This window comes from Danio aesculapii, chromosome 11 (genome assembly GCF_903798145.1).
Source record: "Danio aesculapii chromosome 11, fDanAes4.1, whole genome shotgun sequence".
In the NCBI taxonomy this organism is placed as follows: Eukaryota; Metazoa; Chordata; class Actinopteri; order Cypriniformes; family Danionidae; genus Danio; species Danio aesculapii.
This window is the reverse complement of record NC_079445.1, coordinates 36,422,131-36,448,598: the sequence shown is the minus strand read 5'-3', so window position 1 is coordinate 36,448,598 and position 26,468 is coordinate 36,422,131. Positions and strand designations below refer to the sequence as shown.

General features: G+C 32.3%; 1 protein-coding gene across 1 annotated transcript in view; it reads left to right on the top strand.

Moving 5' to 3' along the window:
* Positions 1-26,468, top strand: part of itpr1b (inositol 1,4,5-trisphosphate receptor, type 1b) — a 269,709-nt gene that overhangs the window by 9,006 nt on the left and 234,235 nt on the right. The window contains exons 2-3 of the mRNA XM_056468320.1: positions 2,610-2,723; positions 10,092-10,162. Coding sequence (XP_056324295.1) covers positions 2,632-2,723; positions 10,092-10,162 — 163 coding nt within the window. The 5' untranslated portion in view covers positions 2,610-2,631. The remainder of the gene's footprint in view (positions 1-2,609; positions 2,724-10,091; positions 10,163-26,468) is intronic.

The window sequence follows — 26,468 nt, the reverse complement described above, 5'->3', positions numbered from 1 at the left end:
ATTGTCTCGCTATCTCCATGTCTGATGATAACCTACATATAATGTCTAAATAAAACAAATCAAGAACATAAATATCCACCTTTTTCATTCCCCATAATGCTTTGTGTCAATTAATGGTGTTACTCTGATTAGGACTGCACAATACTGAAAAATCTAACATTGTGATATTTTTTTTTTATTCTGTGAAATATATTGCTATTATGAATGCAATTACACTAGATGACTTGAATAACTATTTGGGGGAAAAATGAGGGTTTAAGTTGGATTGGGATGATTCTGTAGGGGAGTACATCTGCATAAAATATCATAAACAATCTACATGCATAGACAACCCAGCTTATTCTGCAGTTTATAACCCACAATTTGTGCAGTTGTATGAGAGTAAGCCAAAAACCATCAGACCATTTGGTTTGCGTATTAATCCACATTTACAAAACTTAAACCTAAACCTGGACATTTTAAAGCAAACACACTTCAGCTCCCTGCCTCATTGGAAATTAAAGAAACCCAAAAGCAATATAGATTTAGGACATCGGAAGAATGGAGCAACTCATCCCAATGTATATAGACAATAATATCCGCATATTAGAAACCAATATTCTCTACACTTACCAATATTTACAGATGGTTCAAATGTGGAAAATGGCATAGCAGCAGTAATGGTGACTGGACAATAACGTTATGGAATCAGTCTGCCTAAAGAATGCTTAATATTCACAGCTGAAGCCTGTGCTTTACTTTTAGCATTGGAATATATAGAAAATGTCCAACAAAAGAACTCTATTATTATTTAAAGACTCCAAATCATGCCTCCAAGTGACGGAATCTTTAAAAAATGATCATCCTTTGATTGATAGTATTTTAGCCAAAGTTCACCATCTACAAAACCAGTTTTATCATAGAATTTTTTGCTGGGTTCCAGGAAATGTTGGGCTTTCAGCAAATGAGCGAGCTGATGCAGCTGCTAAAGACGCTTTAAAGCAAGTGGTGAACAAATGCCAAATTCTTCACTTTCCATGTGAAATATTTGAGTGAGAAAAGTTAACCATGTCTTAAATTGAGGAACAGAATCTGATTTCCACAGTTTTAGAATGACATTCTTAGCAATAATCATTCCAGAATTTATGGTGCTTTGTATGTAGAGATTATAATCCAGATCTGAGAAATTCCTGACCCCAGAGCTATACATGCTGTATATACAGATTATTAAAAGTTTAGAGCAATGTGCTATCTTTTTTTGCACTATTTAAGCAAAATCACTGTCCATTGAGACAATCCCTTTTTCTTTTTCTTCGATGCATTCAAAATAATAAACACATTCCCTCATTGACTGCGTGATTCATTGTGACTACTTGAATTTTAATTCAGCTATTTATTTTTGAAAAGCTAATTAATTAAACTAAAAAGTAAGTCAAATATTTTTACTATTGGAAAAGTAATACGTTACTTTACTCGTTACTTAGAAAAGTAATATTATTACATAACTTGCGTTACTTGTAATACGTTACCCTAGGGCTGGGCGATATGGCAAAAATGCAATCTTGATAATTATTTTCCATGTTGAACAATAATTATATATATTTAGATATCAGTTGTTAATGCTTTCAGATTTAAAAGAGTATCCCAGCAATGACTGAAGCCCCAAATTAGAGGGTTTATTAAATGGCATAACAGATTTCCGAATGCTACATTTTGGTGACCAAAAATTCAGTGCATCTCTAATATCAACACACTTAAAGATTCTGCTGTGTGCTTGGATTTTAGATCAATATTGAGTAAAAAAAAGTCCAGAGCTTACCATTGCTATCAACATAAATTTTCTTGCGATTCGATATAATATCGTTTGTCTGCCCAGCCCTATGTTACACACAACACTGGTGCTTAATATGTTCACTGCCCCTATTGACTGCCTCTTTGCATTTTCAGTGAAACCATTTATAATTCTTATTGTTTTTTAATAATATTTTTTTTTATTAGCATTATTTTTTTTGTATTATCATGCCTATTTCATGTATTTCTTTTTTATTGATGTTGTGTTGTTTGGTAGTTATTGAAAAATGTTAAACTAATAAAAACACTTGATAAAAACAAACAAACAAAAAACAGCAGCTGTGGTTGCCAGAATTTAACCATTAAAAATATAGTCGAGACGTAAAATAAATTTCAAAATTTTTACAGTAAATTACTGCATTGTGATTGGTATTATACATGTTAATAAAGGTCTTATTTTTTAACTTTAAGGTTAAAAGTTATTGGAAAAATATTAAGGTCCCCATTAAACATAAATAAATGGGGAAAAATAATGCCGATAAATTATCAGAACAAATATGATCAGGAGGAAGAAAACAGCTTTGGCCACAGATATGCTTGTGATACTAATGTCACATTAAAGTAGTAAGTGCAATGATATAAAAATAAAACACAATGCTATGGATCGTTTGTAGCACAACCTTATTATTTATTTATTTATATTATAAAATAAATATATTATTTAAAAGATTTGTTTCAGTACTTTCGAATGGAAGATCCCCAAACCCAAATTGACAAATAATCTAAAAGAGTGAAAAGGATTTTATCACATGTTAATCTGTTTCATATTTTGTCCGCAGGCACGCCACAAAGTGGAGCAAAATGTCGGACAAGATGTCCAGTTTCCTCCACATCGGGGACATCTGCTCCCTGTATGCGGAGGGCTCCACCAATGGATTTATCAGCACATTGGGGTAAGAAAACCTTTCACCATTTACACATATGCTTTTTAAATAACTTGTTGAAAATACAGGAACACAAGAGGAAGAAGAAAGTGAGACTTTAGAACTCAGAAAAGGGAAGTGACGGAGAAATGTGCGGTTGTGTAATATTGTGGATTGAACTGTTTGTTTCAGCATTGACATTGCAATATGTGTATGCTCACATACGTTGGAGGATGTGCAGTTTTCTACAGTAAAGTCTACTGTACAGAATACATATCAATTTACTGCAGAGTTGTTTTGTGCACTGAAAAAAAATGATTCGTTGGATTTACAAATTTTTATAAGCTAAGTTGTTGCAAACAATTAATATGGGCTAAATTTAAACAAACAAATTAAGTTGAACATTACTCAATTGAATTTGTTTACATTCAGCACATATAAATAGCTTGCAACCACTTACCATAAAAAAAATTTAGTATATTTTTTTTAAGTATGCTGAATGTGTTAAGGCCTTTAAGGACTCATTTTTAATTCCAATGTGTTACTTTTTCATGGTTTTTCTACTGTATGTAAACACACTGTACTGTGTGACTGTTTAGTCTCATGTATTTTGCACTCAGATGTGAGTGTCGTGTTTTTAAGATTCATTTACAAACTATTCACAGCACTGAAAGTATTCCCCTCAGAAGAATAAACTCAGTCGGAAGTATGAGAGAAAAGAAAATAATTTTGCTCATTTAATTTTATAAAGCGATCTGCGCGACCGGTGCGTGAATGAAACGCTTGATGCATCACTGAGAGAGAGCGCACAGACCTCCAGTATCTGCTAACACTTTCAAAACTGAACGGCACAAAGGAAAAAAATCAGTGCGTTGAGGACCTGTCCAATGTATTATTCAGCCATTTCTAATTCAAAACTTCAGGTAGGCCTTCTTTGTGTATGAAGAGCAGGTAATAACCCTCTCTACTCCAGTGTTACGAATGGAATCTGCTGATCTAACAGACACAGCGCAACATGATTTAGAAACAGCAATGAACACCTTGTTGCAGGTCAAAATGAACCAATTTAATGCAAAACTAAATGCATTTCTCCACTGATTATTTAAACTAACAGGAACGAATAGTCTTGGGTAAAGTTTTTCGTGTTGTCATGAATTTGACACGCAGTTTGAATTGTAAAAGAGCGGAGAATGATTGAATATTTGAATATTTGAACACTTGAATATACCTCTGTACTCCACATTAGACTATCGAATGTCTTCAGAACATTTGGGATATAGTAGGCCTACATGAAAACTTTCTAGTGCCTTATAATCGGCTTCCTTTGTGGCTTTTGTTGGCTTATAATTTACACAGAATATAGTGCATCGAACCGATATCCGATCCAAGTATCGGGAACGGTGCATCCCTAGACAGCATGTAAAATGCTTGTGCCCATTAGAAAAACATTCAAGAAGTCAACTCAAAAAGTTTCAATAATAAACAAATATTGACTGTAATCTGAAGTGTACAATATCAGTACTGTGCATGTTGATTGTCCCGATATATTGAGTTTTTAAATATCGCCATATGTCTACTCCTCAGTTCACTTTTCAATATTCAACTCTAGTTTTCCTCACGGAAATGAAGCCAAGTCTTAACGCTGCCCTCTTAATGTCCTTCCCCTGGAAATGAGATTGTGCCGTCTTTGCTTAATCACACCCTGCCACCTCCTGGCAATCAGCCCCATTTGTGAACACACACACACATCACCACCCAACGTCACCAATCAATGGAAACAAAAGCAAACGCACAGCTTTGAACAACACAGCGCTGACAGATCTCGCAGTTGTTGTGCCATGTAATCACGTTCTCCGCCATGCATCTTCATGAGCTGGGGCTATTTTTAGCCACGCTGGTGTACTGTACTGTAGCGTGTAGTGTTTGTGTTCCCGCAACAGAGTGACCTTAGCACGGATGAAATAATGAGCCACCTGTCCTGCAGCTGGGCGCAGGGAGGCACACAGTGGTGGTGTGATGAGAAATAGATGTCTTGGTGTTCATATGGCTGCCTTGCTCAGGTACAAACAGACCTGAAACCTGTCTGAGTGACCGGAGAGTGTGAAATTCAGCTGTCAGGTCACATTTAGTGAATGAATGAACACTGGATGGAAATGAAGCATGGGCTAGTTGTGGTACATTTGAACATTCTCGTTTCAAAGCCTCTGAAGACTCCTTAGACACTTCTAAGGAAATAAAGACCTTGCATTCACACTTATTTATAACGTTTTTTTGTATATGCAATTTTACACAAGATGTTTGTTGTAGGCATCCAAGTTCCAACTATGGGATTGTTATTTAAATAATCAAATATATTTTTATTAAACATTTTTGTGCAAAAAAACCCCATAAGAAATTTACATTGAGTAATAAGATTCAATTCATCTTTATTTCTATATTGCTTTTACAATGTAGATTGTGTCAAAGCAGCTTCACATAGAAGATTATAGTAAATTGAAACAGTGTCAGTCCAGTTTTCAGAGTTGAAGTTCAGTTTAGTTCAGTTCAGTGTGGTTTAATTTTCACTGCTGAAAGTCCAAACACTGAAGAGCAAATCCATCGATGCGCAGCTCCACAAGTCCTGAACCATGCAAGCCAGTGGCAACAGTGGCGAGGAACAAACTTCACCAATTGACAAAAGTGAAGGGAAAAAAGCCTCGGGAGAGAAACCAGGCTCAGTTGGGCACGACCATTTCTCCTATGGCCAAACGTCTCGTGCAGAGCTGCAGTCTAGGCGCCGGAGGCAGGAGAACGCTGGATTTCCATCATAGAGAAGCTGCATGTGGGAGGGGTCACCGGCTGGTGTACAGGCTGGCCCTTCAGGATCAATGCGAGGACTCGTCTGTCACTGGGGTCTTACAGGAATCAGTCTTATGTTCTCCACTACTCCATGACCACCACAGCAGCTGCTCAGGATACGGCCTGGTCCAGGATTATGGAAACCTAGGGAATAAAAAAAAAACTAACATAAGCGCAGATGCAATTCAAATTATAATGTCTTTTAGGAAGTGTTCCTGGCGAATGATGGATAAGATAATATTCATCATTCATAATAATTTAAATCCTGACCCTCATGTAAAAAAAAAAAATACAACTTAAATTTAATTGTAATTAATTAAACAAATAAACAAACAGTGGGTGGCATGGTTGCCTCATAGCAAGAGGGTCGCTGGTTTAAGTCCCGGCTGGGCCAGTTGGCATTTCTGTGTGGAGTTTGCATGCTCTCCCTGTGTTGGCGTGGGTTTCCTCCGGGTGCTCCGGTTTCCCCCCACAGTCCAAAGACATGCGCTATAAGTAAATTGGAGAAACTAAATTGGTCGTAGTGCATGTATGTGAATGAGACAGTGTATAGGTGTTTCCCAGTACTGGGTTGCGGCTGGAAGGGCATCCACTGTGTAAAACATATGCTGGAGTAGTTGGCGGTTCATTCCGCTGTGACGACCCCTGATTATTAAAGGGACTAAGCTGAAGAAAAAATTTATGAAATAAACAAACAAACAGAAAATAAGGACATATAATACAAAATTGTTTTACAAAAAGGCAAATTACATTACTTTTGTCCAGGCTGAAATTGATTGCCAGATTGCTATTTTGTTGGTTTTTTAATAGCTGTAATTAAACAATGTTTTCTGTGTTTTGTGCTTGTGGTTTTAAGAAATATACACGGCACTAAAACTGTTAGTGGGTTGTTGTCCTTTTTTAAAATGAATCCGTGAATCATTCATTGAATTCAGGGGTGCCCAAACTTTTTCGTATGAAGGGCAAAAACTAAATGTCATTGATATGGACCAAACTATTTTACATTAAAGTTGCCATGAGTAATTTATTAATTTATTTAATAAAATTTAAAAATAAGTAGAAAACATTGCTTTATTTCCTATTAACTAATGCAGTACGAGTTCAATGCTAAAAACACTTGTCAAGCAGAATCTGCCTTTGCCTTGATTTGCTCAATAAAGTACTCTATTCGTTTGGTGACAGTATGTACAATTTATACTAAATCTAAGTGAACGACGCCATTTGAATTGAATTAATTTCCGGGAGCTTTTTTGTAGCTTTACAATACAACAAACAAATAAAATGTTAAATTAAATTTCTCTAAACTATCCCCATTATTTTCCCTCTCTTCTCAGATGTGATGGCGGGCCAAATCAAAGGTTACCGTGGGCCAGCTTTGGCCCTAGTTTGGGCATTTCTGATTTAAACCATTCGTTCAAAAAGACATTTCTTTCATTTATAAAGGCAGCAAGTCACTGTTTTGGATCGTTGGTTTACTTTGGTGGACAGAATGGTCATTGAATCAATGACTAAAAAAAAATTCAAAAACAGATTCATTCATGAAGGAAATTGCAGTGTTACTTTGTTTAGAGAAAACTAAACAACTGACGTTGGTAAAATCGAAAAAAAAAATGATAAAAAAGACAGACAAGACCGTCTAAGAGGGCATTTTTATGACTATGCTATGACCTATACTATGACTATGTCAATTTGAACTTCTTGTTTGCTGAAACAAGAAGTCAATATTAAATTTTGCAATCACACAAATATGTACGGATATTAAGGGAAACTCCAGTCTTGATGGTGTAATATTGCTGTATCATGTTTAACACAAACAAAACAATGCAGGTATATTTTTTGCTTTCATAACCTGAATTATAGACTCTTTTTAACCACATTTCATAGACTTTATCACAGTAAATGCTTTTTGGATACTTTATTCAAGTCACGGTTGATATATTTAATAAAGTCAGCTTACACATTCTTAAATAACAGTTTTAATATTATGATTGACAATATTTTTGTTTATTGTGTGCATTTCTATATATTTCAGATATTTGATTAAAAAAAAAAAAGTGATCTACTATAAAATACTTTGGATTTTCTGTTTGAATCGATATACAGCAGGGGAAATAAGTGTTGAACACATCATGTTTTTCCTGGGAATATTTTTAAAGGAGCTGTTGACATGGAACTGAACCAGATTTTGGTAAAACAAAACAATACAAACATAAACATAAAACAGAGCAAAAAAAAATAAAAAATTTGTTATGTGTAACAATGGAATGACACAATGAGAAAGTACTACTGAAATGTATTTAATACTTGATATAAAAGGCTTTTTTGGTGACGGCAGCTTAAAGACACCTCTCATATGGAGAATAAAGTCACATGAATTGCTTAGGTGTGAGTTTTACACAGACTACAACAGAGTGTAAAAATCTTCATGGTTCTTTGGGTCTGTCAAAATGATCTTTAATTTGTACTTTCTATCGGATTTAAGTCAGGTGATTGGCTGGGCCATTCTACAGATTGATTTTCTTTCTATGAAACCATTTGAGACTTTCCTTGGCTTTGTTTTGGATCATTGTCTTGCTGAAATGTCCACTCTGGTTTCATCTTCATCATCCTGCTAATGTAGATGTTGGACTGAAGCAGTTAATATTCATTTACAATAAGAAAGGGTAGAGGGTTGCTTAAGAACTACTGAGAGATTTCAGCTGCTCTCTGGGCTTTCACTGCCTTTCTACACCTCCCTTTTGTCATGTGTTCAGTACTTTTTTTCCTGCGTCATTTCATTTTATTACGCATACTTAATTTGTAAACTAATTCGATTTGTTTTCCTTTGGTTGTCACCAACATCTGGGGAAAATTTCAAGTCAACGGCACCTTTAGAAATATGTTTTCTGAGAAAAATGGTGACGTGTTCAATACTTATTTTCCCTGCTGAAGCTGTAATGCATGCAAAGATATTTAGGTGAATTTGGTTCATTCTGATACACCAATGATACCCAAAATGCTTTTCTGTTCTGTTTAATATATATTTATACTGCTAATAATGTCCACAAAATGTATTTGCACATGCATTTCAGGCCTTTAAATATTGTGTAGGTTTCATTTGAATGTCTGAATGTGCATCTGATGCTGTGTAAGTTCAGTTTGTACATTTTTACACATGTACTGTGATGCCAAAAATTGCGTTCAGGCTTACAGCTTAGATTTTGACGTGCAGCCAGGAACATATAAGGCTATGAATGCTCAGATTTTCACTTACAAAATGTAGATGAATTTTTGACAAATGAAGAATAAAGTTTGTTTTATTTGGTATTTTAAGACATATTGCTTTCATTGCTTTCATTTTCTTTGTAAGAGTTCACATTTTCAGTGACTCATTCTGGCCTACTGAGAACCAGGAGAAGTAATAATAAGCTAATTGTGTCAGTTTATTATCATTAGATGATTTGATCAAGGTAAATTGACATTGGGTCATATGAAGCGTAAAAAGCTAACACTGTGGCTCATATACATTCAAGCAGATAAACCTTTCAGGAAACAGAAAGATCTCATTGTTTGTTCATCATTTCACTGTCAAATTTTTCCTGTATATTAATACTTCAATACTTTACACGTGAGAGCATTTTAATTTTCGGAGAAAACATGTATACATATATTTCTAAATAAAAAAAAAACTGTATGATGATGTATGTTGTTTTGTAAGTATATGTTTTATATTTTGTTTATATATATATATATATATATATATATATATATATATATATATATATATATATATATATATATATATATATATATATATATATATATATATATATATATATACACACATACATACCTTTTAAACATGTATTCAGTTGAAGTCAGAATTATTAGGTTAATTAGGTTAACTATGCAGGTTAGAGTGATTAGGCAAGTTATTGTATAATGATGGTTTGTTCTGTAAACTATTGAAAAAAAATTTGCTTAAAGAGGCTAATAATTTTTAAAAATGAATAAAAAAATTAAAAACTGCTTTTATTCTAGCCGAAATAAAACAAATAAGACTTTAAATAAGAAGAAAAAATATTATCAGACATACTGTGAAAATGCTCTGTTAAACATCATTTGGGAAATATTTAAAATAAAATAAAAATTAAAAAAATCAAAGGGGGGCTAATAATTCTGACTTAAACTGTATATCATTTATTTTTATATATGAATGCCTGTATATTTTTATTGTTTCTTTTTCCAGATAAGATATCTAATAAGATAAGATATAATAATATCTTGCATTATTAACATGTAAATAGATTTTTCCCCCCAATTTGAATGGGTATGCTAACCTAGATGACCCTATGCTTGTCAAAATAACTCTTTTTGATGACATATTTCTTCAAATGTCATGACTTTTTTTAAAATCATGTAATTATCTACAAATAGCACTCTAGTACTCTGAGTTCTGTTAAAGTCTCTTACCTCCACAAAATCAGTACAGAAAATGCAAGAAAAAGAGGTACAAAAATAGAGCTAGTCAATATGCTTCCTCCAGTGAAGTTGTCTGACTCATGTCTCTCACATCTACAGTCTGGTGGACGACCGCTGTGTGGTGCAACCAGAATCTGGAGACCTGAACAACCCTCCTAAGAAGTTTCGAGGTAAGGCTGTGTTTATGTACCTGCAGACTTTGAGGTGTTTTAGAGCTCTCAGTGGAAAATAACCCTTTTAGCTTTAATTTAAAGGAACACTACAGTTTTCTGGGGTGGAAAATATGCTTGTTTTATGCAGTCTTATTGTTAAACAGTTGAGTATTACCATTTTTGAATCAATTTAGCTTATCGTCCGGTCTGGTTTGAAATTTTTTTTAGCTTAGCTTAGCATACAGTACATCATTGAATCAGATTAGACCATTAGCATTCCATTAAAAAAATGTGTAAAAAGTTTTGATAATTTATTTTGTAGTTACATCATGTGCTATATCCGATGAAAATGAAAAGCCATTTTCTAGGCCGATATGACTAGGAATGATATTACACAGCACCTGAAAATAGTCCCTAGCATCAAGCCCAACACTTTAACCACCAGTTAGAATCTGCATAATATTTAATTTAATTTAATTTAATTTAATTTAATTTAATTTAATTTAATTTAATTTAATTTAATTTAATTTAATTTAATTTAATTTAATTTAATTTAATTTAATTTAATTTAGTTTTTTGTTTTTATTTGTATTTAGTTTAATTTTAGATTTTAATTTTAAATCTCATGTTTATGCAGGCCTGTACTGTTGCAATCTAATTTGAATTTAGAATCGATTCTGAACTTTTGAGAATTATTTTAGAATCATTAGAGAAAGAATCCTGATGCATCAATGAATAATTTTACCCCAGCAGTTACCCACAAACTTATTATGTAAACACAAACTTATACTTTGTATGTAGATAGTCTTGATTAGTCCTCTTAACAGCAATAGATTCCTGCGCAATCCATGCAATAAATGATGTGCTTGATTGAGCTTCTTTATTTTTATTTTAGCATATTTACTACTGGCAGAAAGAACCAGAAAATAATTGAAGAGGCCTATTTAGTGTATGCCACATTATTTTTTAAATTTGGTTGTGCATTAACCTTTTGAGCCTTGCCATTTAAGTCTACTCTGACCTATGCAATAGCCAACATAATGAAATATTTCCAGGTTCCTGTTCCTCTTTTTAAATTTTTGAATAAAACTGAATGCATTTTTAGTGTAAGCATCTAGACATGTTCACTTTGGAAGTTTTGCAAGGAACATAACATCATTCTCCAGTTTTTTACCACTGAAACTGTGCGTCATTGATGGGATGGGTCGGATGGGATTGCCATGTGTCAGTGTAACATTTTTAAAGGGGACCTATTATGCTCCTTTTTACAAGATGTGAAATAAGTCTCTAATGTACCCAGAGTGTGTATGTGAAGTTTCAGCTCAAAATACCTCACAAATAATGTTTTATAACTGCTTTTATAAGTGCTCCTGTTAGGCTTTGATCCTAATTGTGCTGTTTTGGGGACTGTCGCTTTAAATTCAAATGAGATTGTGCTCTTTTCAAAAGAGGGCAGAGCTACAAATGCCTATGTGTCAGCATAGTGGCAGATTCAAAAACAAGACTAATGTCCTATTCAATAAGGGAGACAATGTCACTAATGGGCAGGGCTTTAACCCTCTGATGACACGTGCAAACAGAGAATGTCAATCAAAGTGTTTCTGCAGACTGTTTTTAACAAGTGTGATTATAAAAATAAAGTTAATACATTTTTACCATTTTAGAAGCCGGTTATATTCACAGACCGTTACCACACAGCTGTGTATAAACCCCTTATGAAAGTAATTTTTGCATAATAGTCCCCCTTAAAAGGTAACATATTAAGGCGATGTTTCACGTGTCTGAATGATATAACTTTTTTATTTTGTTTTTAGCAAAATACTAAGTTCAAAGATGTTGTTGGTGATATTTTTAGTGTAGTGCATTCAAGAATGCATGAGAGAAAAAACATGCAAAGTTTAGTTTCGATTGTAAGACACATTTCTGTCATTTTTCCGGTGAACTTGAACACCTTGATCAGCTGGTTCAGGTGTGGCTGATGGAGATAAAAATGACAGTTATTAAGAATGAAGTTGTGACTGATTGTGTGATGCTCAAGAGACCCTGATTCTCTTCTCAAAAATGAAAACTGTCAGATCATGATACTAACCTTGTACTTTGTGCTGGGGGAATCTTCTGGGCCTCTTCTGTTCCTATATTGGTTTAATCACAAGCTGTCACATTGTAGCAATACAGTTTGCTGTCTTGGTGTCTTGCTGTTTTACAGCCTAAGCATTTATTGAGAAGGTTTAAATGCACATTTGGTGCCACGGTGGCTCAGTGGTTAGCACTGTCGCCTCACAGCAAGAAGGTTCGAGTCTCAGTTGGGCCAGTTGGCATTACTGTGTGGAGTCTGTATGTTCTCCAGTGTTCACGTGGGTTTCCTCCGGGTGCTTCGGTTTCCCCCACAGTCCCCACATGAGCTATACGTGAATTGGGTGAACTAAATTGGCTGTAATGTATGGGTGTGGGTGAAGCGGTGGCGCAGTGCATAGCACGTTCGCCTTACAACAAGAAGGTCACTGGTTCGAGCCTCGGCTGGGTCAGTTGGTGTTTCTGTGTGGAGTTTGCATGTTCTCCCCATTTTCTCCGGGTGCTCCAGTTTCCCCCACAGTCCAAAGATGTGATACAGGTGAATTGGGTGGGCTAAATTGTTCGTAGTGTATGTTTGTGAATGAGATGTTTCCCAGTGAAGGGTTGCAGCTAGAAGGGCTTCCGCTGCGTAAAACATATGCGAGATAAGTTGGCGGTTCATTCCGCTGTGGCGACCCCAGATTAATAAAGGGAATAAGCCAAAAAGAAAATGAATGAATGAATGTGTGAGTGTGTATGGGTGTTTCCCAGTACTGGGTTGCAGCTGAAAGGGCATACGCTGCATAAAACATATACTGGAGTTGTTGGCGGTTCATTCCACTGTGGCGACCTCTGATAAATCAGAGACTGCTGAAGAAAAATAAATGAATGAATGAACAAATGGATATTTTGTAACTATACTCTGTGCAAAATGAATTGATATGGTGATATTTTTATTGTGTTCATTCTAAACACGTAATCTTTTTGGTTATTTTGTAAATAATAATAATATATTTGGAATAAATGTCATGAGTAGTTTACAGAATAAAACAAAACGAATGTTTTACTTAAACATAAGCCACTTTTAGTTTGATCTTCTGTTCATATATGGATAATATAGGGGCCCTATATTTCCGCAATGCACAAATCATAGATGGAATCTAGCTGATATAAAGTCTCAATTTTATGTTTAACACGGATTGTCACAGAATTTTTTTAAAACCCATTTTAATTCATTTTCAAATGCCTGTTCTTTGCTGTGGTTTATTTACATGAAAATGAAATGACAGACATGCAGTTTCCCTGTTTGCGTGATGAGATATCATTAGTAAGGAACACAATACTCTCCTTAATCTCCTTAAACATTGATTCAAAGCTGAAACGGTCATGCCATGGAGATCATCCAAGAGACTGTAAATACTTAAAAAGAAAGAAAAATCTGTCTTTAAATGCTAAATTTAGAGCAGAGCAGTACCCTAATGTTTTTTATATTATTTATTTAGCAACTATTTTGCAATTTCGGTTGACATTCAATCAACTGGACATAAAAGATCACCTGCAATGACCACCTGAAGTCAAAAGCACACATGAAAAAACAAAAAAACAAAGTGAAGCTACAAGGCAAGAATTTATCCTTACAGTGTACTATAGCAAGTACAGTAGCACCATGAAAACATACTTTTTTTGGATGACATTCTGTATTGAAGCAGTTTAAAATGATACAGTCCATTTTGTAAGAGTTTTTTTAACAAAATGTAATTGTAACATTAAAATGGAGTAAAAAAAATGAAAAAAATGGATGAATTTAAACTGGAAAAAAAGGAATTCGGTAAAAATAAAATGATTTTGGTCACACTTTATTTGAATGTACAAGTCACACTATTAACAAACCATTAACTAAGACTTTTAGCTTGATAAAGCACTAGTTATATTTTTAATAATAGTTAGGAAATTAGTAGTTGGGTTAAGGCATTTGGGTAGGATTAGGGATGTAAAGTAAGGTCATACTTTATAAGTGCTAATAAACGGTTAATATGTTAATAATATCATGTAATAGGCCAGTAGTAAATGGTATGAATTGTTCATTAAATAAAACATAAATGATACATGATATTCATAGGGCTCTAGAATAAAATGCATGCAAACGAGAGCTGGTCTAAGGACAGCCAGTCATTGTCACTGAAATGCTATTAGCTAAAACACAAGCATGCAAATTGGATTAGAAATGTGTGGCAAGCGGTGAAGTTACCTGTCACTGCCAGCTGTTTAAGGCTGCGGGGGGGTTTTCACATGTCAACTGTTCAAGCCTTTTCTTGTGGCACCACCATTTATTTCTGTCTGCTTAATATCAGGGTTTCTTTCAGTGATATTTTAACAGTCGATTTGCCTTTTAAGTCCAACTGAGGCCCTTGAATGCAAGGGGGAAGAACCTTTTTCTTTACAATCCTTACATATTTGTGGGCCTACATTATTTTCCCCTTCATAATTGCAGTAAAACAAGCATTTGGCTGTGGTCTGTGACTCTTTCTGTCTTGCTTCATCATGGATCTGCTGAGGCTTTCTGCATATTTGGCTTAAGGAATTGGATGCGAGTGCTAAAATATTCTGCTTTTTTTCTCCTCCTGAACTGCAAAACAGTTGTAATTTAGCTTAACATTTTCCGTTCTTTCTTTGACCTTTGAAATTGAGCTAAAAGCAAGTTTTTGCCCCTGTGTACATTTTTAAAAGGCTGGTTCATCCAAAAATGGAAATTCTGGGATCATTTATTCATCCTCAGGCCATTCCAAATATGCGTGAGTGTTTTTTTGTGTAATGAATAAAAATCAGTAGGTTATTACAGTACTGGAACAGGGTTATTATATTAGAGAGACATATTAAAAAAGCTAATAAAAATGACAAAGTCATACAACAATTTATGATGCATAAAAAAAACATAATAAGATAAATAAATAAATATAATAAATATTATTAATAATAATAAAATACTATATTATTTATTCCTTATTATGATCATTATGATTATTATTATTATTATTTTATTTATTTATTTTTTATTTATTATATTATTTATTTTATTTTTCTTTGTGTGTGTGTATATATATATATATATATATATATATATATATATGTATGTATCTATGCATGTATGTATGTATGTATGTATGTATGCATGTATGCATGTATGCATGTATGCATGTATGTATGTATGTATGTATGCATGTATAAATATATATATATATATATGTATGCAAGTATGTATGTATGTATATGTGTGTGTGTGTATATATATATATATATATATATATATATATATATATATATATATATATATATATATATATATATATATATATATATATATATATATATATATATATATATATATAATATACATACATATTAAAAAAATAAATATATATATGTATGTATGCATGTGTATGTGTATGTGTATATGTATGTATGTACATGTACATGTACATGTACATATACATATACATATATATACATATATATACATATATATATATATATATATATATATATATATATATATATATACATATACATATACATATATATACATATATATATATACATATACATATATATATACATATACATATATATACATATACATATATATATACATATATATATATATATATATATACATATACATATACTTATACATATATATACATATACATATACTTATACATATATATATACATAAAAAAGAAAAAAAAATATATATAAATGTGTATATATATATATATGTATATATATGTATATGTATATATATGTATATGTATATATATATATATATATGTATATATATATATTGATTAATAATATTATTAAATAATATTAAATGCATATTCTGTGGAAATTACACTGTTTTCTGACATTAGATGCTTTTTAACCTGTTGTAGAGGACTCCAGCACAATATTAGGACATTTTGAAATATCAGACATGACCCTCTCTTTTAGATATTTTCAAGTTGTAGCTAAAGTAAACTATTTAAAAAATGTAGGACAGTAATAATTTAGATAAAGAAAATGATGTAGATATAAAACAAAACAACAGCTAATAATAATAACAGAAACACACAACATTATATTCGACATGAGGATGAGTGAATGTGGCAGATGGATGGGTCTTGTTTTGTGTTTTTTATGGTTCTGTGCTGGCGTTTGTTCAGGAGTTTGTGTGTATTTCTGCATATCTGTCATGATTACCAGCGATCGTACTTCATAGATTGCTGGATCTCACACACAACCACTTATGGACTACAAATCCACCATTCATGGACTACATTTTCATACAAGCACTCCGTTCACAAACACACATGCTTCCTCATTTTGACTGATTACACTCGCACCACCTGAGGATTGTCAAATGATTACACACACTATTTAAGCAGCACACACACTCACTTCCTTTGCAGAGTCTTGTTACTGTATCTGTAAAGTGACATTTCAATGCGCTTCCTTAGTCTTGTTCTTCCGTGTGTTTATCCGGTTCTCCCTGTCTGCCGCCTGCCTTCCGACCTCTCGCTTGTTATATTGACTACGATTCTGGATTGGCTTTATTCATCTGTTTGCACCTGTGTTGACCTTTGCTTGCCTGACTCCGAATAAACCTGCATGTGGATTCAAACTTCAGTTGTCTGTGTCACTCCCCGTGTTACAATATCTCTGTGTTCCTGTTTGTATATTTTATTTGTGTTGGTTTGATCAGATGCAGATATTTTGGCTTCAGTGTGACAGAAAGGATGGACAGATGTCGTGGATGCTTTTATCCACATTTTTTTTACTTTTTATTTTATTTTTAATTTAATAAAATTTTAGTTTGATTTTAATTTGAGTCTAATTGAATGTATTTTTTAGTATTTTTATTTTTATGAACATTATTTTGTATGTAGGCAGCACGGTGGCTCAGTGGGTAGCACAATCGCCTCACAGCAAGAAGGTCACTGGTTCGAGCCTCGGCTGGGTCAGTTTGTGTTCTGTGTGGAGTTTGCATGTTCTCCCCGTGTTTGCGTGGGATTGTTCCGGGTGCTCCGGTTTCCTCCACAAGTCCAAAGACATGCGCTATAGGTGATTTGGGTAAGCTAAATTGTCCGCAGTTTATGAGTGTGTATGGATGTTTCCCAGTGATGGGTTGCAGCTGGAAGGACATCGGCTGCGTAAAACATATGCTGGATAAGTTGGCGGTTCATTCCATTGTGGCGACCCTGGATTGGTGGAGCCAAAAAGAAAATGAATGACTGTATTATTTTGTATTTTATTTTATTTTTAATTTTTTTTAATAAAATAATTTTTAAAAATGTTTTATTAGATTTTTTGTTTTATTTTAATTATTTATATTTTTTACAGTTTTTACATTTTATTTTATATATATAAATAATTTGTATTTTATTTTATTATTTAATTGTGTATATGATATTTTTGCTTTAGTGATATGTTTTAGTGTTATATTTTCATTTTAAACAAATATTACTCATTTAAAAAAAAAAGAAAAATTCGTTTCCTGATTGATTAGTCAATTATTAATAACAGCAAAAAAATCTGTTAAACTAGTACAATTGCAAAAACAACAACCAACCAAACTAAAAAAATCTAGATATTGCCAACATTACTGATTGAATAGACATATTTAAAATTACTGTATTCACACATTTGAAGTTGGTACATGTGATGTTTGTTTCCAGTAGAGATGCAACAATTATAGATTTTGGTTGTACGATTATAGTCTGAGAAATAATCATGGTATCACAATTGTTGTGCATGCATTAATTCATTTCAAAACACTACTAGTTTAGAAAATCACATGAAAACTCAATATATTTTACAGTGTTATTTATTGCTGCTCAGTAACCAATTAATACAGCACAAAATAATTATAAAAACAGTCCATTTCTCTCTTTGTGCATAAAAATAATAGAAATGTTTTTTACATTTAAACAAATAATTTTACACTGAAAATAAATGACAGAACAATACAGAAATTAATAAAAATATGAATTAAAAAAATAGTATTTGTCTAATGTAGGGCTTGAAATTAACATTTTTACTTGGTAGCACCTGTGCTCCCGACTTCAAAAATTTAGGAGCACCAGAAAAAAATTAGAAGCACCCACCAAAAATGAATGAGCACCACAGCAAATTGTATATTATGAGATTTATTGTATTTGAAAACAACATAATTCAGCAATAACACAAACCAAAAACAACCAACTAATTCTGTTATGACTTACTGATATTTGTGCAATAATTCCAAAAGGAATGTCTAATAATTATAAAATATTAATAATGATGATGATGATGATATTACATTTCTCATTATTCTGCTTTGAATGTGCTTGAATGACTTATCTGCTATAAACAGTCCTACTGTTACGTTATGACAAATAAATCTATGGTTTGCATCAAACAAAAATGAAGCACTGCAGTGAGAAATATCCTTTTTGCACCATTGTTTTTACATGCATGTCAATTTAATAAACAAAGGTCGGACAAAAGAAATGAAGAAAAGGCTCACTTCTACCACTTTTAAAACGTTTTGGTTTCAGTTTGTGTCATTTTAAATGCTCAGTCTCCTTATGCGCCGATTTACATTTTTCTGTTTGTGCATGGAATAAAGTGGGTGAGTCGGCCCAAAATATAAGTGGGGCAGAGCAGGATTCTCCTGATGACCGCCTGAGCAATGCCATTCTTTGTCACTCATGAGCCACAGTTTCAGTTTAACTTAGTAAAGGCGAGCTTCTTTAGTGAAGATGTATGTACAGTGTTAGATTTTACATTTAGCGGACATTTGCGCTGAACACGCAGTGACTGCAACGCAGATTCAGTCCATTAAACAGATCCACTCCGAGTCTTTCAGCACTCTCTCCAAAATCACTCGATTGATCTCAAGTGGCGGATCAACATTTTCTCATCGGCACCATTATTTGTAACTTTAAGCGGGTTTGCAAACCTGTGTACTTTTCATTGCTTCGTACTCAAACTTCAGCCGTTCGCCGTTCCCGCAGTCACAAAGCCCCGTCATCTCAACGAGGTGCACCTGAAAAGCAAGAGCGCGTTGCGTCGCGTGTGCATCCCTCCATTGGAAATGGCAACACAATCTCATGGCAATTCGTAACTTTTTGATTAAGTGGCTAATTCGTATGAATTCGTACGATCTAATTCGTACAGTTTAGTTCGATTTGCTCATCCCCCAATGATGGTTGGGTTTAGGGATGGGGTTAGGTGCCACGCCTCGTTTTTAAAATCGTACAATTTCGTACGACTGAACTCGTACGAATTAGCCACTAAACTGACAAAACGTAAAATACTTACGTTTTCTCATGAGATCAGGCTGGAAATAATGAACTTGCATGAGCTTTCCTTAGTTAATAGCCTCAGTCATAGTTAATCCAGTGTACGTGGTTAACGGTCTCTGTGTACAAACTAGCAGTTGGCATAACTTTGTTTAATTGCTGGAGTTTTGTTCTATGCAGAAACGCGGTGTTGAGAAGCCTTTACGATTAGTTAATCGTGACAAATTAAAGCACGGTTAATAGTGAAACCGGTTAATCGTTGCATCTCTAGTTTCCAGCACTTTGTAAATCATTGCAATAAAGAATGAATACCTTAAAAGTGTCCAGGGAGTGTAAATGATATCAGAAAATGCTTAATGTGACAATGCAGAATTCTCTCCTTAATATATGATTTCTGGGTTATTGAATATTTCTTTACACAGTCAGGCTTCCTCAACAAAGCCTCTTCTGTGCTCCACCCAGGTTCTGTTTCAGCCTTTTGTCATTTCTCTTCTGCTACTACAAGCTTTTTCAAAGTGTCTGAAGTGTGCCCAAGTTTAGTCTCCAAATCCTCACATATGCTTGTACTTACAAAGATAATTTCATAAGCTGCCAGATTTAGGAATGAAGAACTTTTCTGGCCTAGAGTTCAGCACATGAAGAGCAGAATTTATTAAAGGGACAGTTCACACAAATATGATTGTCCTGGCATTATTTATTCAGCCACTTAATGTTCTAAACCTGTAAGATGTTATTTTGTTTTAATTTTTACTTGTATAGTTTCCTTTGTTTCCTTAGTTTTCCTTTTTCCTTTTTTTGTATTTTAATATATATTTGAATATTTTCATGTAAGTTATTAGTATTTTTTAATTATAGTTTTATTATAGTTTAATTTGAAATATCTTTCATTTTTAAAATAGTATGAATCATACATAATTATTATTTTTAAAATGTCTGTAGTTTTGTAATTTCTTTTAGATTGTAGTTATTTTACTATATTTAAAATATTTGGAAGAAATTTGTTTATATATTTATATATTTTAATTATGTTAACCATGTTAATATAATATAATACAATACAATACAGTACAATACAATACAATACAATACAATACAATACAATATGATATCATATAATATAATCATTTAATATAACATATGATTTAGTTCAACAATTTAGTAGAACATAGTTTAACATTTCTTAATTTAAAATAACAATTCAGCTTTAAATATTATAATATAGTTTAACATAATATAATTATTGGTAAATTTAATTATAATTTAATAATTTTTATTTTATTATTTTTTTGCTTATTTATTTTTTATTTTATTGTGTCAATTTTTTATTTTATATGTTTTAAATTTTATTATTGTTAATTTAAAAATTTAATTTAATTTTGTTTTTATTGTTTTATTTTATATTATTTAAAATTTTTTTTATTTAAATTTGATTTATTTTTTTACATATTTTTAAATTTAATTTAAGTTTTTGTTATTTTATTTATTTATTTATTTTATTTTTTAATTTTAATTTTGTTTTGTTTAATTTAATTTTTTTTATTATCATTATTTTTATTTTATTCTATTTTTTATTTTATTATCATTGTTTTTAATTCGTTTAATTTAATTTAATTTAATTTAATTTAATTAATTTAATTTAATTTAATTTAATTTAATTTAATTTAATTTAATTTAATTTAATTTAATTTAATTTTGTGTTGTGTTGTGTTGTGTTGTGTTTTTTGTTTTGTTTTGTTTTGAATACTATATATTTGCTTCCCAAATGGGTGAAAGTTTAGTGAAGTTTAAGGTTGATGTTTTTTGTTTTCTATATATTTTAGTATTTGTAAGTTAACATTTTTATCATATATATTTATTTTCTACATTTTTTTTCTACCATAAGCTGAGCACATTTACTGTATGTGATAATATTGCAGTATTGGCAGCCCTCTGCACTGTCATTGATGGAAATGAGACTTAACTGCATGTATTTAACCAAATGCTTGATGAGCCTTGATGAGTGTGTCATGTTTGCTCTGATCATGACTGTCTCTTCTCTACTGTCACGTTATTATTATTACACATATCACATGCAAATATTAGGGAAACGACTCTTCTCATTACTACCTTTGACACAAGCTGCTCTGGGATCAGTCAGATATGCATAATAAAATGTGACCTGCTGCGGGTGGTGCAGTTAGAAGCTTATGGTGAAGCGTTTGAACTGAACAGAACTAAAGTGAACTGAAAGTGGAACTGCTGTAGTAGTCTGTGGTTCACAGTTTATATTCACTCACTCACTCATTTACCATCTTTCAGCTTAGTCCCTGATTATTTGAGGCATTTTATTTATTAGTTTGTTTGTTTGTTTGTTGGTTGCTTGCTTGTTAGTTATTTAGTTAGGTAGTTAGTTAGTTAGTTAGTTAGTTAGTTAGTTAGTTAGTTAGTTAGTTAGTTAGTTAGTTAGTTAGTTAGTCAGTCGGTTTGTCGGTTTGTATGATTTGTTTGTTTTATTGTCTTGTTTGGATTTTTATTTAGTTTGTTTGTTGGTTGGTTTGTTTGTTGGCTTTATTTGTTGGCTTGTTTGTTTGCATGTTTTTGGTTTGTTTGTTAGTTGGTTTGTTTGCTTGCTGGGTCATTTGTTTATTGCTTTGTTGGTTGGTTAGTTAGTTTGTTAGATTGTTGGTTTGTTTGTTGCCTTGTTTGTTGGTTTGTTTGTTAATCCATTTGTTTGTTGGCTTTATTTGTTGGCTTGTTGCGTCATTTGTTTATTGGTTTGTTGGTTAGTTAGTTAGTTTGTTTGTTGGCTTGTTTATTTGTTGGCTTGTTTGCTTGCTTGTTGGCTTGTTTGTTTGTTGCTTGGTTTGTTGTGTTGTTTGTTAATTTGTTGGCTTGTTTGTTTGTTGCTTGGTTTTTTGTTGTTTGTAATTTGTTGGCTTGTTTGTTTGTTGCTTGGTTTTTTGTTGTTTGTTAATTTGTTGGCTTGTTTGTTGGTTGGCTAGTTTGTTTGTTGGTTTGTTTGTTGGTTTGTTTGTTTGTTGGCTTGTTTTTTGTTGGCTTGTTTGTTGGTTGGTTAGTTTGTTTGTTAGATCGTTGGTTTGTTTATTGATTTGTTTGTTGGCTTGTTTGTTTGTTAATCAGTTTGTTTGTTGGCGTGTTTGTTTGTTGGGTTGTTTGTTAGTTTGTTGGCTGGCTGGTTTGTTTGTTGGTTAGTTAGTTTATTTGTTGTTAGATTGTTGGTTTGTTGGCTTGTTTGTTTGTTAATCAATTTGTTTGTTGGCTTGTTTGCTTGTTTGTATGTTGGTTTGTTGGAGTGTTTGTTTGTTGGTTAGGTTGTTTGTTTGTTGGTTAGTTAGTTTGTTTGTTGGTTAGATTGTTGTTTTGTTGGCTTGTTTGTTTGTTAATCAATTTGTTTGTTTGCTTGTTTGTTTGTTTGTTAGTTTGTTGGCTGGCTGGTTTGTTTGTTAGATTGTTTGTTGTTTTGTTTGCTTGCTTTGTTTGTTGGCTTGTTTGTTTGCTTGTTTTTGGTTGGTTGGTTGGTTGGTTGGTTAGTTAGTTAGCTGGTTTCTTTATTGGTTTGTTTGTTGGTTTGTTTGTTAATCCATTTGTTTGTTTGTTTGTTTGTTTGTTGGCTGGTTTGTTGGCTTGTGTGCTTGCTTCGCTGCTTGTTTGTTTGTTTGTTTGTTGGCTTGTTTGTTTGTTTGTTGGTTTGTTGGCTAGTTTGTTGGTTGGTTAGTTGGCTTGCTTGGTTGTTTGTTTGTTTGCTGGCTTTGTTTGTTTGTTTGTTTGTTTTTTTGTTGGCTTGTTTCTTGTTGCCTTGATTGTTGTGTTGGTTCTTTGTTGGTTGGTATGTTGGTTTGTTTGTTAGTTTTTTGTTGGCTTGTTTTGTTTGTTTCTTGGTTTGTTTGTTTGTTTGTTTGTTGTTTTGTTTGCTTGCTTTGTTTGTATGTTTGCTTGTTGGGTAGTTTGGTTTATTTGTTTGTTTGTTGGATTTATTGTTTTATTTTGTCTCCTTTAAAAACCCATTTGTATCTAATTTGGAAATAATTATAAATATTCTGTAATTATTATCATATGTAAAATGTATTATTAGGGCTGGACGGTGTGATGGTATATATCATTACAGCTGAATGTGTAACGTAGAAAAAATGCAAAATGTGAATAAGTGGGCATGACCAACTCAAATGCAGTATGCATGAGGCTGAGAAAGACACTCCATGGAGACTGGCAGTGTTGCCAGAAAGAAGTGATCGCTTGGTTGTAATATTTGTACAAGAATTGTAAATGTTTTATTTTGTATTTTTGAATGAAAAAAAAAAAAGAGTTTGATATTTCCTTTGAGTGTTTACATATTTATATTTTCATATTTAAGTTCATTTTCCTGCTTTTACTTGGGATATATTTTGTATTTGTGAGATGTTGCTTAAGAAATGTCAGTCCACATAAATCAATGGAGTTAGTAGTTCATCTGAAGTCATATTTCATATTTACTATATTTATAAGGTTAAAAATAAAATACAAAATAATCAAATAAGATCAAGTCCTTTTCTCTAAATATTCAAGCTTATTTGTTTTCTGGAATAACTTACTTTATAATTAAAACTATATCATGAAAGATATCGTGACTGTGAAAACTTTCTCATACCGTGAAATAAAATTTGGTCAAACCGCCTAGCCCTTTATGTTTTTATTACAAATATATTTGAATGTGAATAATTAATAACTTAAGTTTAATTTAAAGTAATACGTAAGTGTGTCCATATTAACTCAATTTTTCAAAGGACAATTTCCATATATTTTCCAATATAATGTGAAATTATATTACTTTATTATAAATATGTTAATAATGTTTTTTTCACAATGACATTTATTGTGTAGTGTACACAATCTTTTCAGAAGGAAATTTCTTATATATTATTATTATATTATATGTTTTTGAGTATTTGTTTAATTGGTGTTTAGAAAATGTATTATTTAATAAAAGTTTTTCAAATGGTCTTGTACAGTGTATAAATCTGTACCTGAAGGCATGTCCTTGGGTACGATTTAAGGCATTTTGTATCATGTTTATATGCCAGGCTGGAGTGTTATTCTTTCTGAAAGTCTATATTTACAGTGGTGAAATGGAGACCAAGTGTAGAACAATGGCCTTGTTGTGTTGTGATGATAGAGATGCGGCCAAAGCCAATGAAAAGCTCACCTGATCCAAACTCCAGTAAATTCAGATTAAAGGCTGTGCAAATGTCCAGAGAAGTTATACATACACTGTAAAAAATATATATCCATTAATTAGCAGATTCCATATTTCCTAATTTATAGGTGTTTTCTGTCTATTTATGGTTATGAGTTGCATTATGGGACCTTGATCTTCTCTGTTAAGTTCTGCAGTTTAACAAAGCGACTTTTATTGACATTTTAGGAGTTTGAAACAATATATTGTGTAAGAAATATTAGATAAGGTTATTATATAATTATTAGCCCTTCTCTGAAATTGTTATTCTTTTACTACTACTAATTAGAGCTGCACGATTCTGGCTAAAATGAGAATCACGATTTCTTTTGCCTAAAATCAAGATTTTGTTTTTTCTCCCTATTCTTTAGATGTAAAATAAAGAATAATATGAGTAGGCTATTGTTGTTGTTATTCCTCAAACATATGGTAAAACAACAACAATAATAATACGCCTATGGTTCAAATGCTAAATTTTATATAGACTTGGAATAGTGGACCTAACTAGACTTTAAATTTGTCCTGGTCGTTAATGCATACTAAAGTGGTTAAATCAGAATACTATTCATGATTCTGAAGTTGAATTGTTTGAGACATGCTTGTCATTTGTCATTGACAACATTAGACCATTTTTTTCCCTGGTAAAATGAAAAATTTGTCATTATCAGATTCTCTCCTGCATTATATTCAACATTATATAGGCTAGAGTAGTTTTACTGACACTTTAAACATTTATTTTTATGCAAAACTCTCTGTGTTCCTATGGAAAAAACAAAACAAAACATCAAATGCTTGTCGTAATCATAACTTTAAAATGCGACATGATCATGTAAATGATGTGCATGGTTTTAGTTTCACTTTCACTGCAGAGTGCACTCATGACATGGCTGCTGTCATTTTAAGGAAAAAAAACATGCAAATCATACATAGTTTATTTACAACTTTTATTACCTGCTATTCACAGCCTATGCAGGTTCTGTTCGCTAACGCGCGCGTCCTCTTAGTAGTAAAACAGTTCACGTGCAATTTCGTGGCCGCGAATACATCATTACATTAAGACAGAAATGACATTTTTGGGTGAATTATACCTATTAATTACAGCACGTGACACTTTAACCCCATTTGGAGGTGTCCATGTTGCTGAGCAATCTATATAAAACAATGTGAAGACTTGTGCGACCGCCTTTGCTTCTCCTGAACTTAAAAATATAATTGGCTGAATCGTAGAGATGCTGGATTAAGATCGTGTAAAGGGTCGAATCGAGATCGCAATCTTTTTTTCGATTAATCGTGCAGCCCTACTACTAATTACTTCTATTACTATTACCTTATTACTACTACTTAAAAACATTGGTGTATATACAGTAATTTACCAAAATTTACCAAAAAAAATTAATTTATTTTTAATTATTAAATTTTGGCAACCACAACTTTTTAATATAAATATTACAGAGGTATTTTTTACAGTATATGCTTAAAGTGATGTACTCGCTATGTACTCTTTTTCAAGTGGTTATAAACCTTTATGAGTTTCTTCTTTTGAAGATATTTTGAAGAAAGCTGAAAACCTGTAATCTCTGACTTCCATAGTATTTGTTTTTCCTATTAAGGAAGTTGATGGTTACAGGTTTGCAAATTTCTTCTAAGTATAAATTTGTTTTTTTCATTTTTGGGTGAACTATCCCTTTAAAGGGAAAGTTCACCCCAAAAGAAAAAAATATACTGACAGTTTACTCACCCT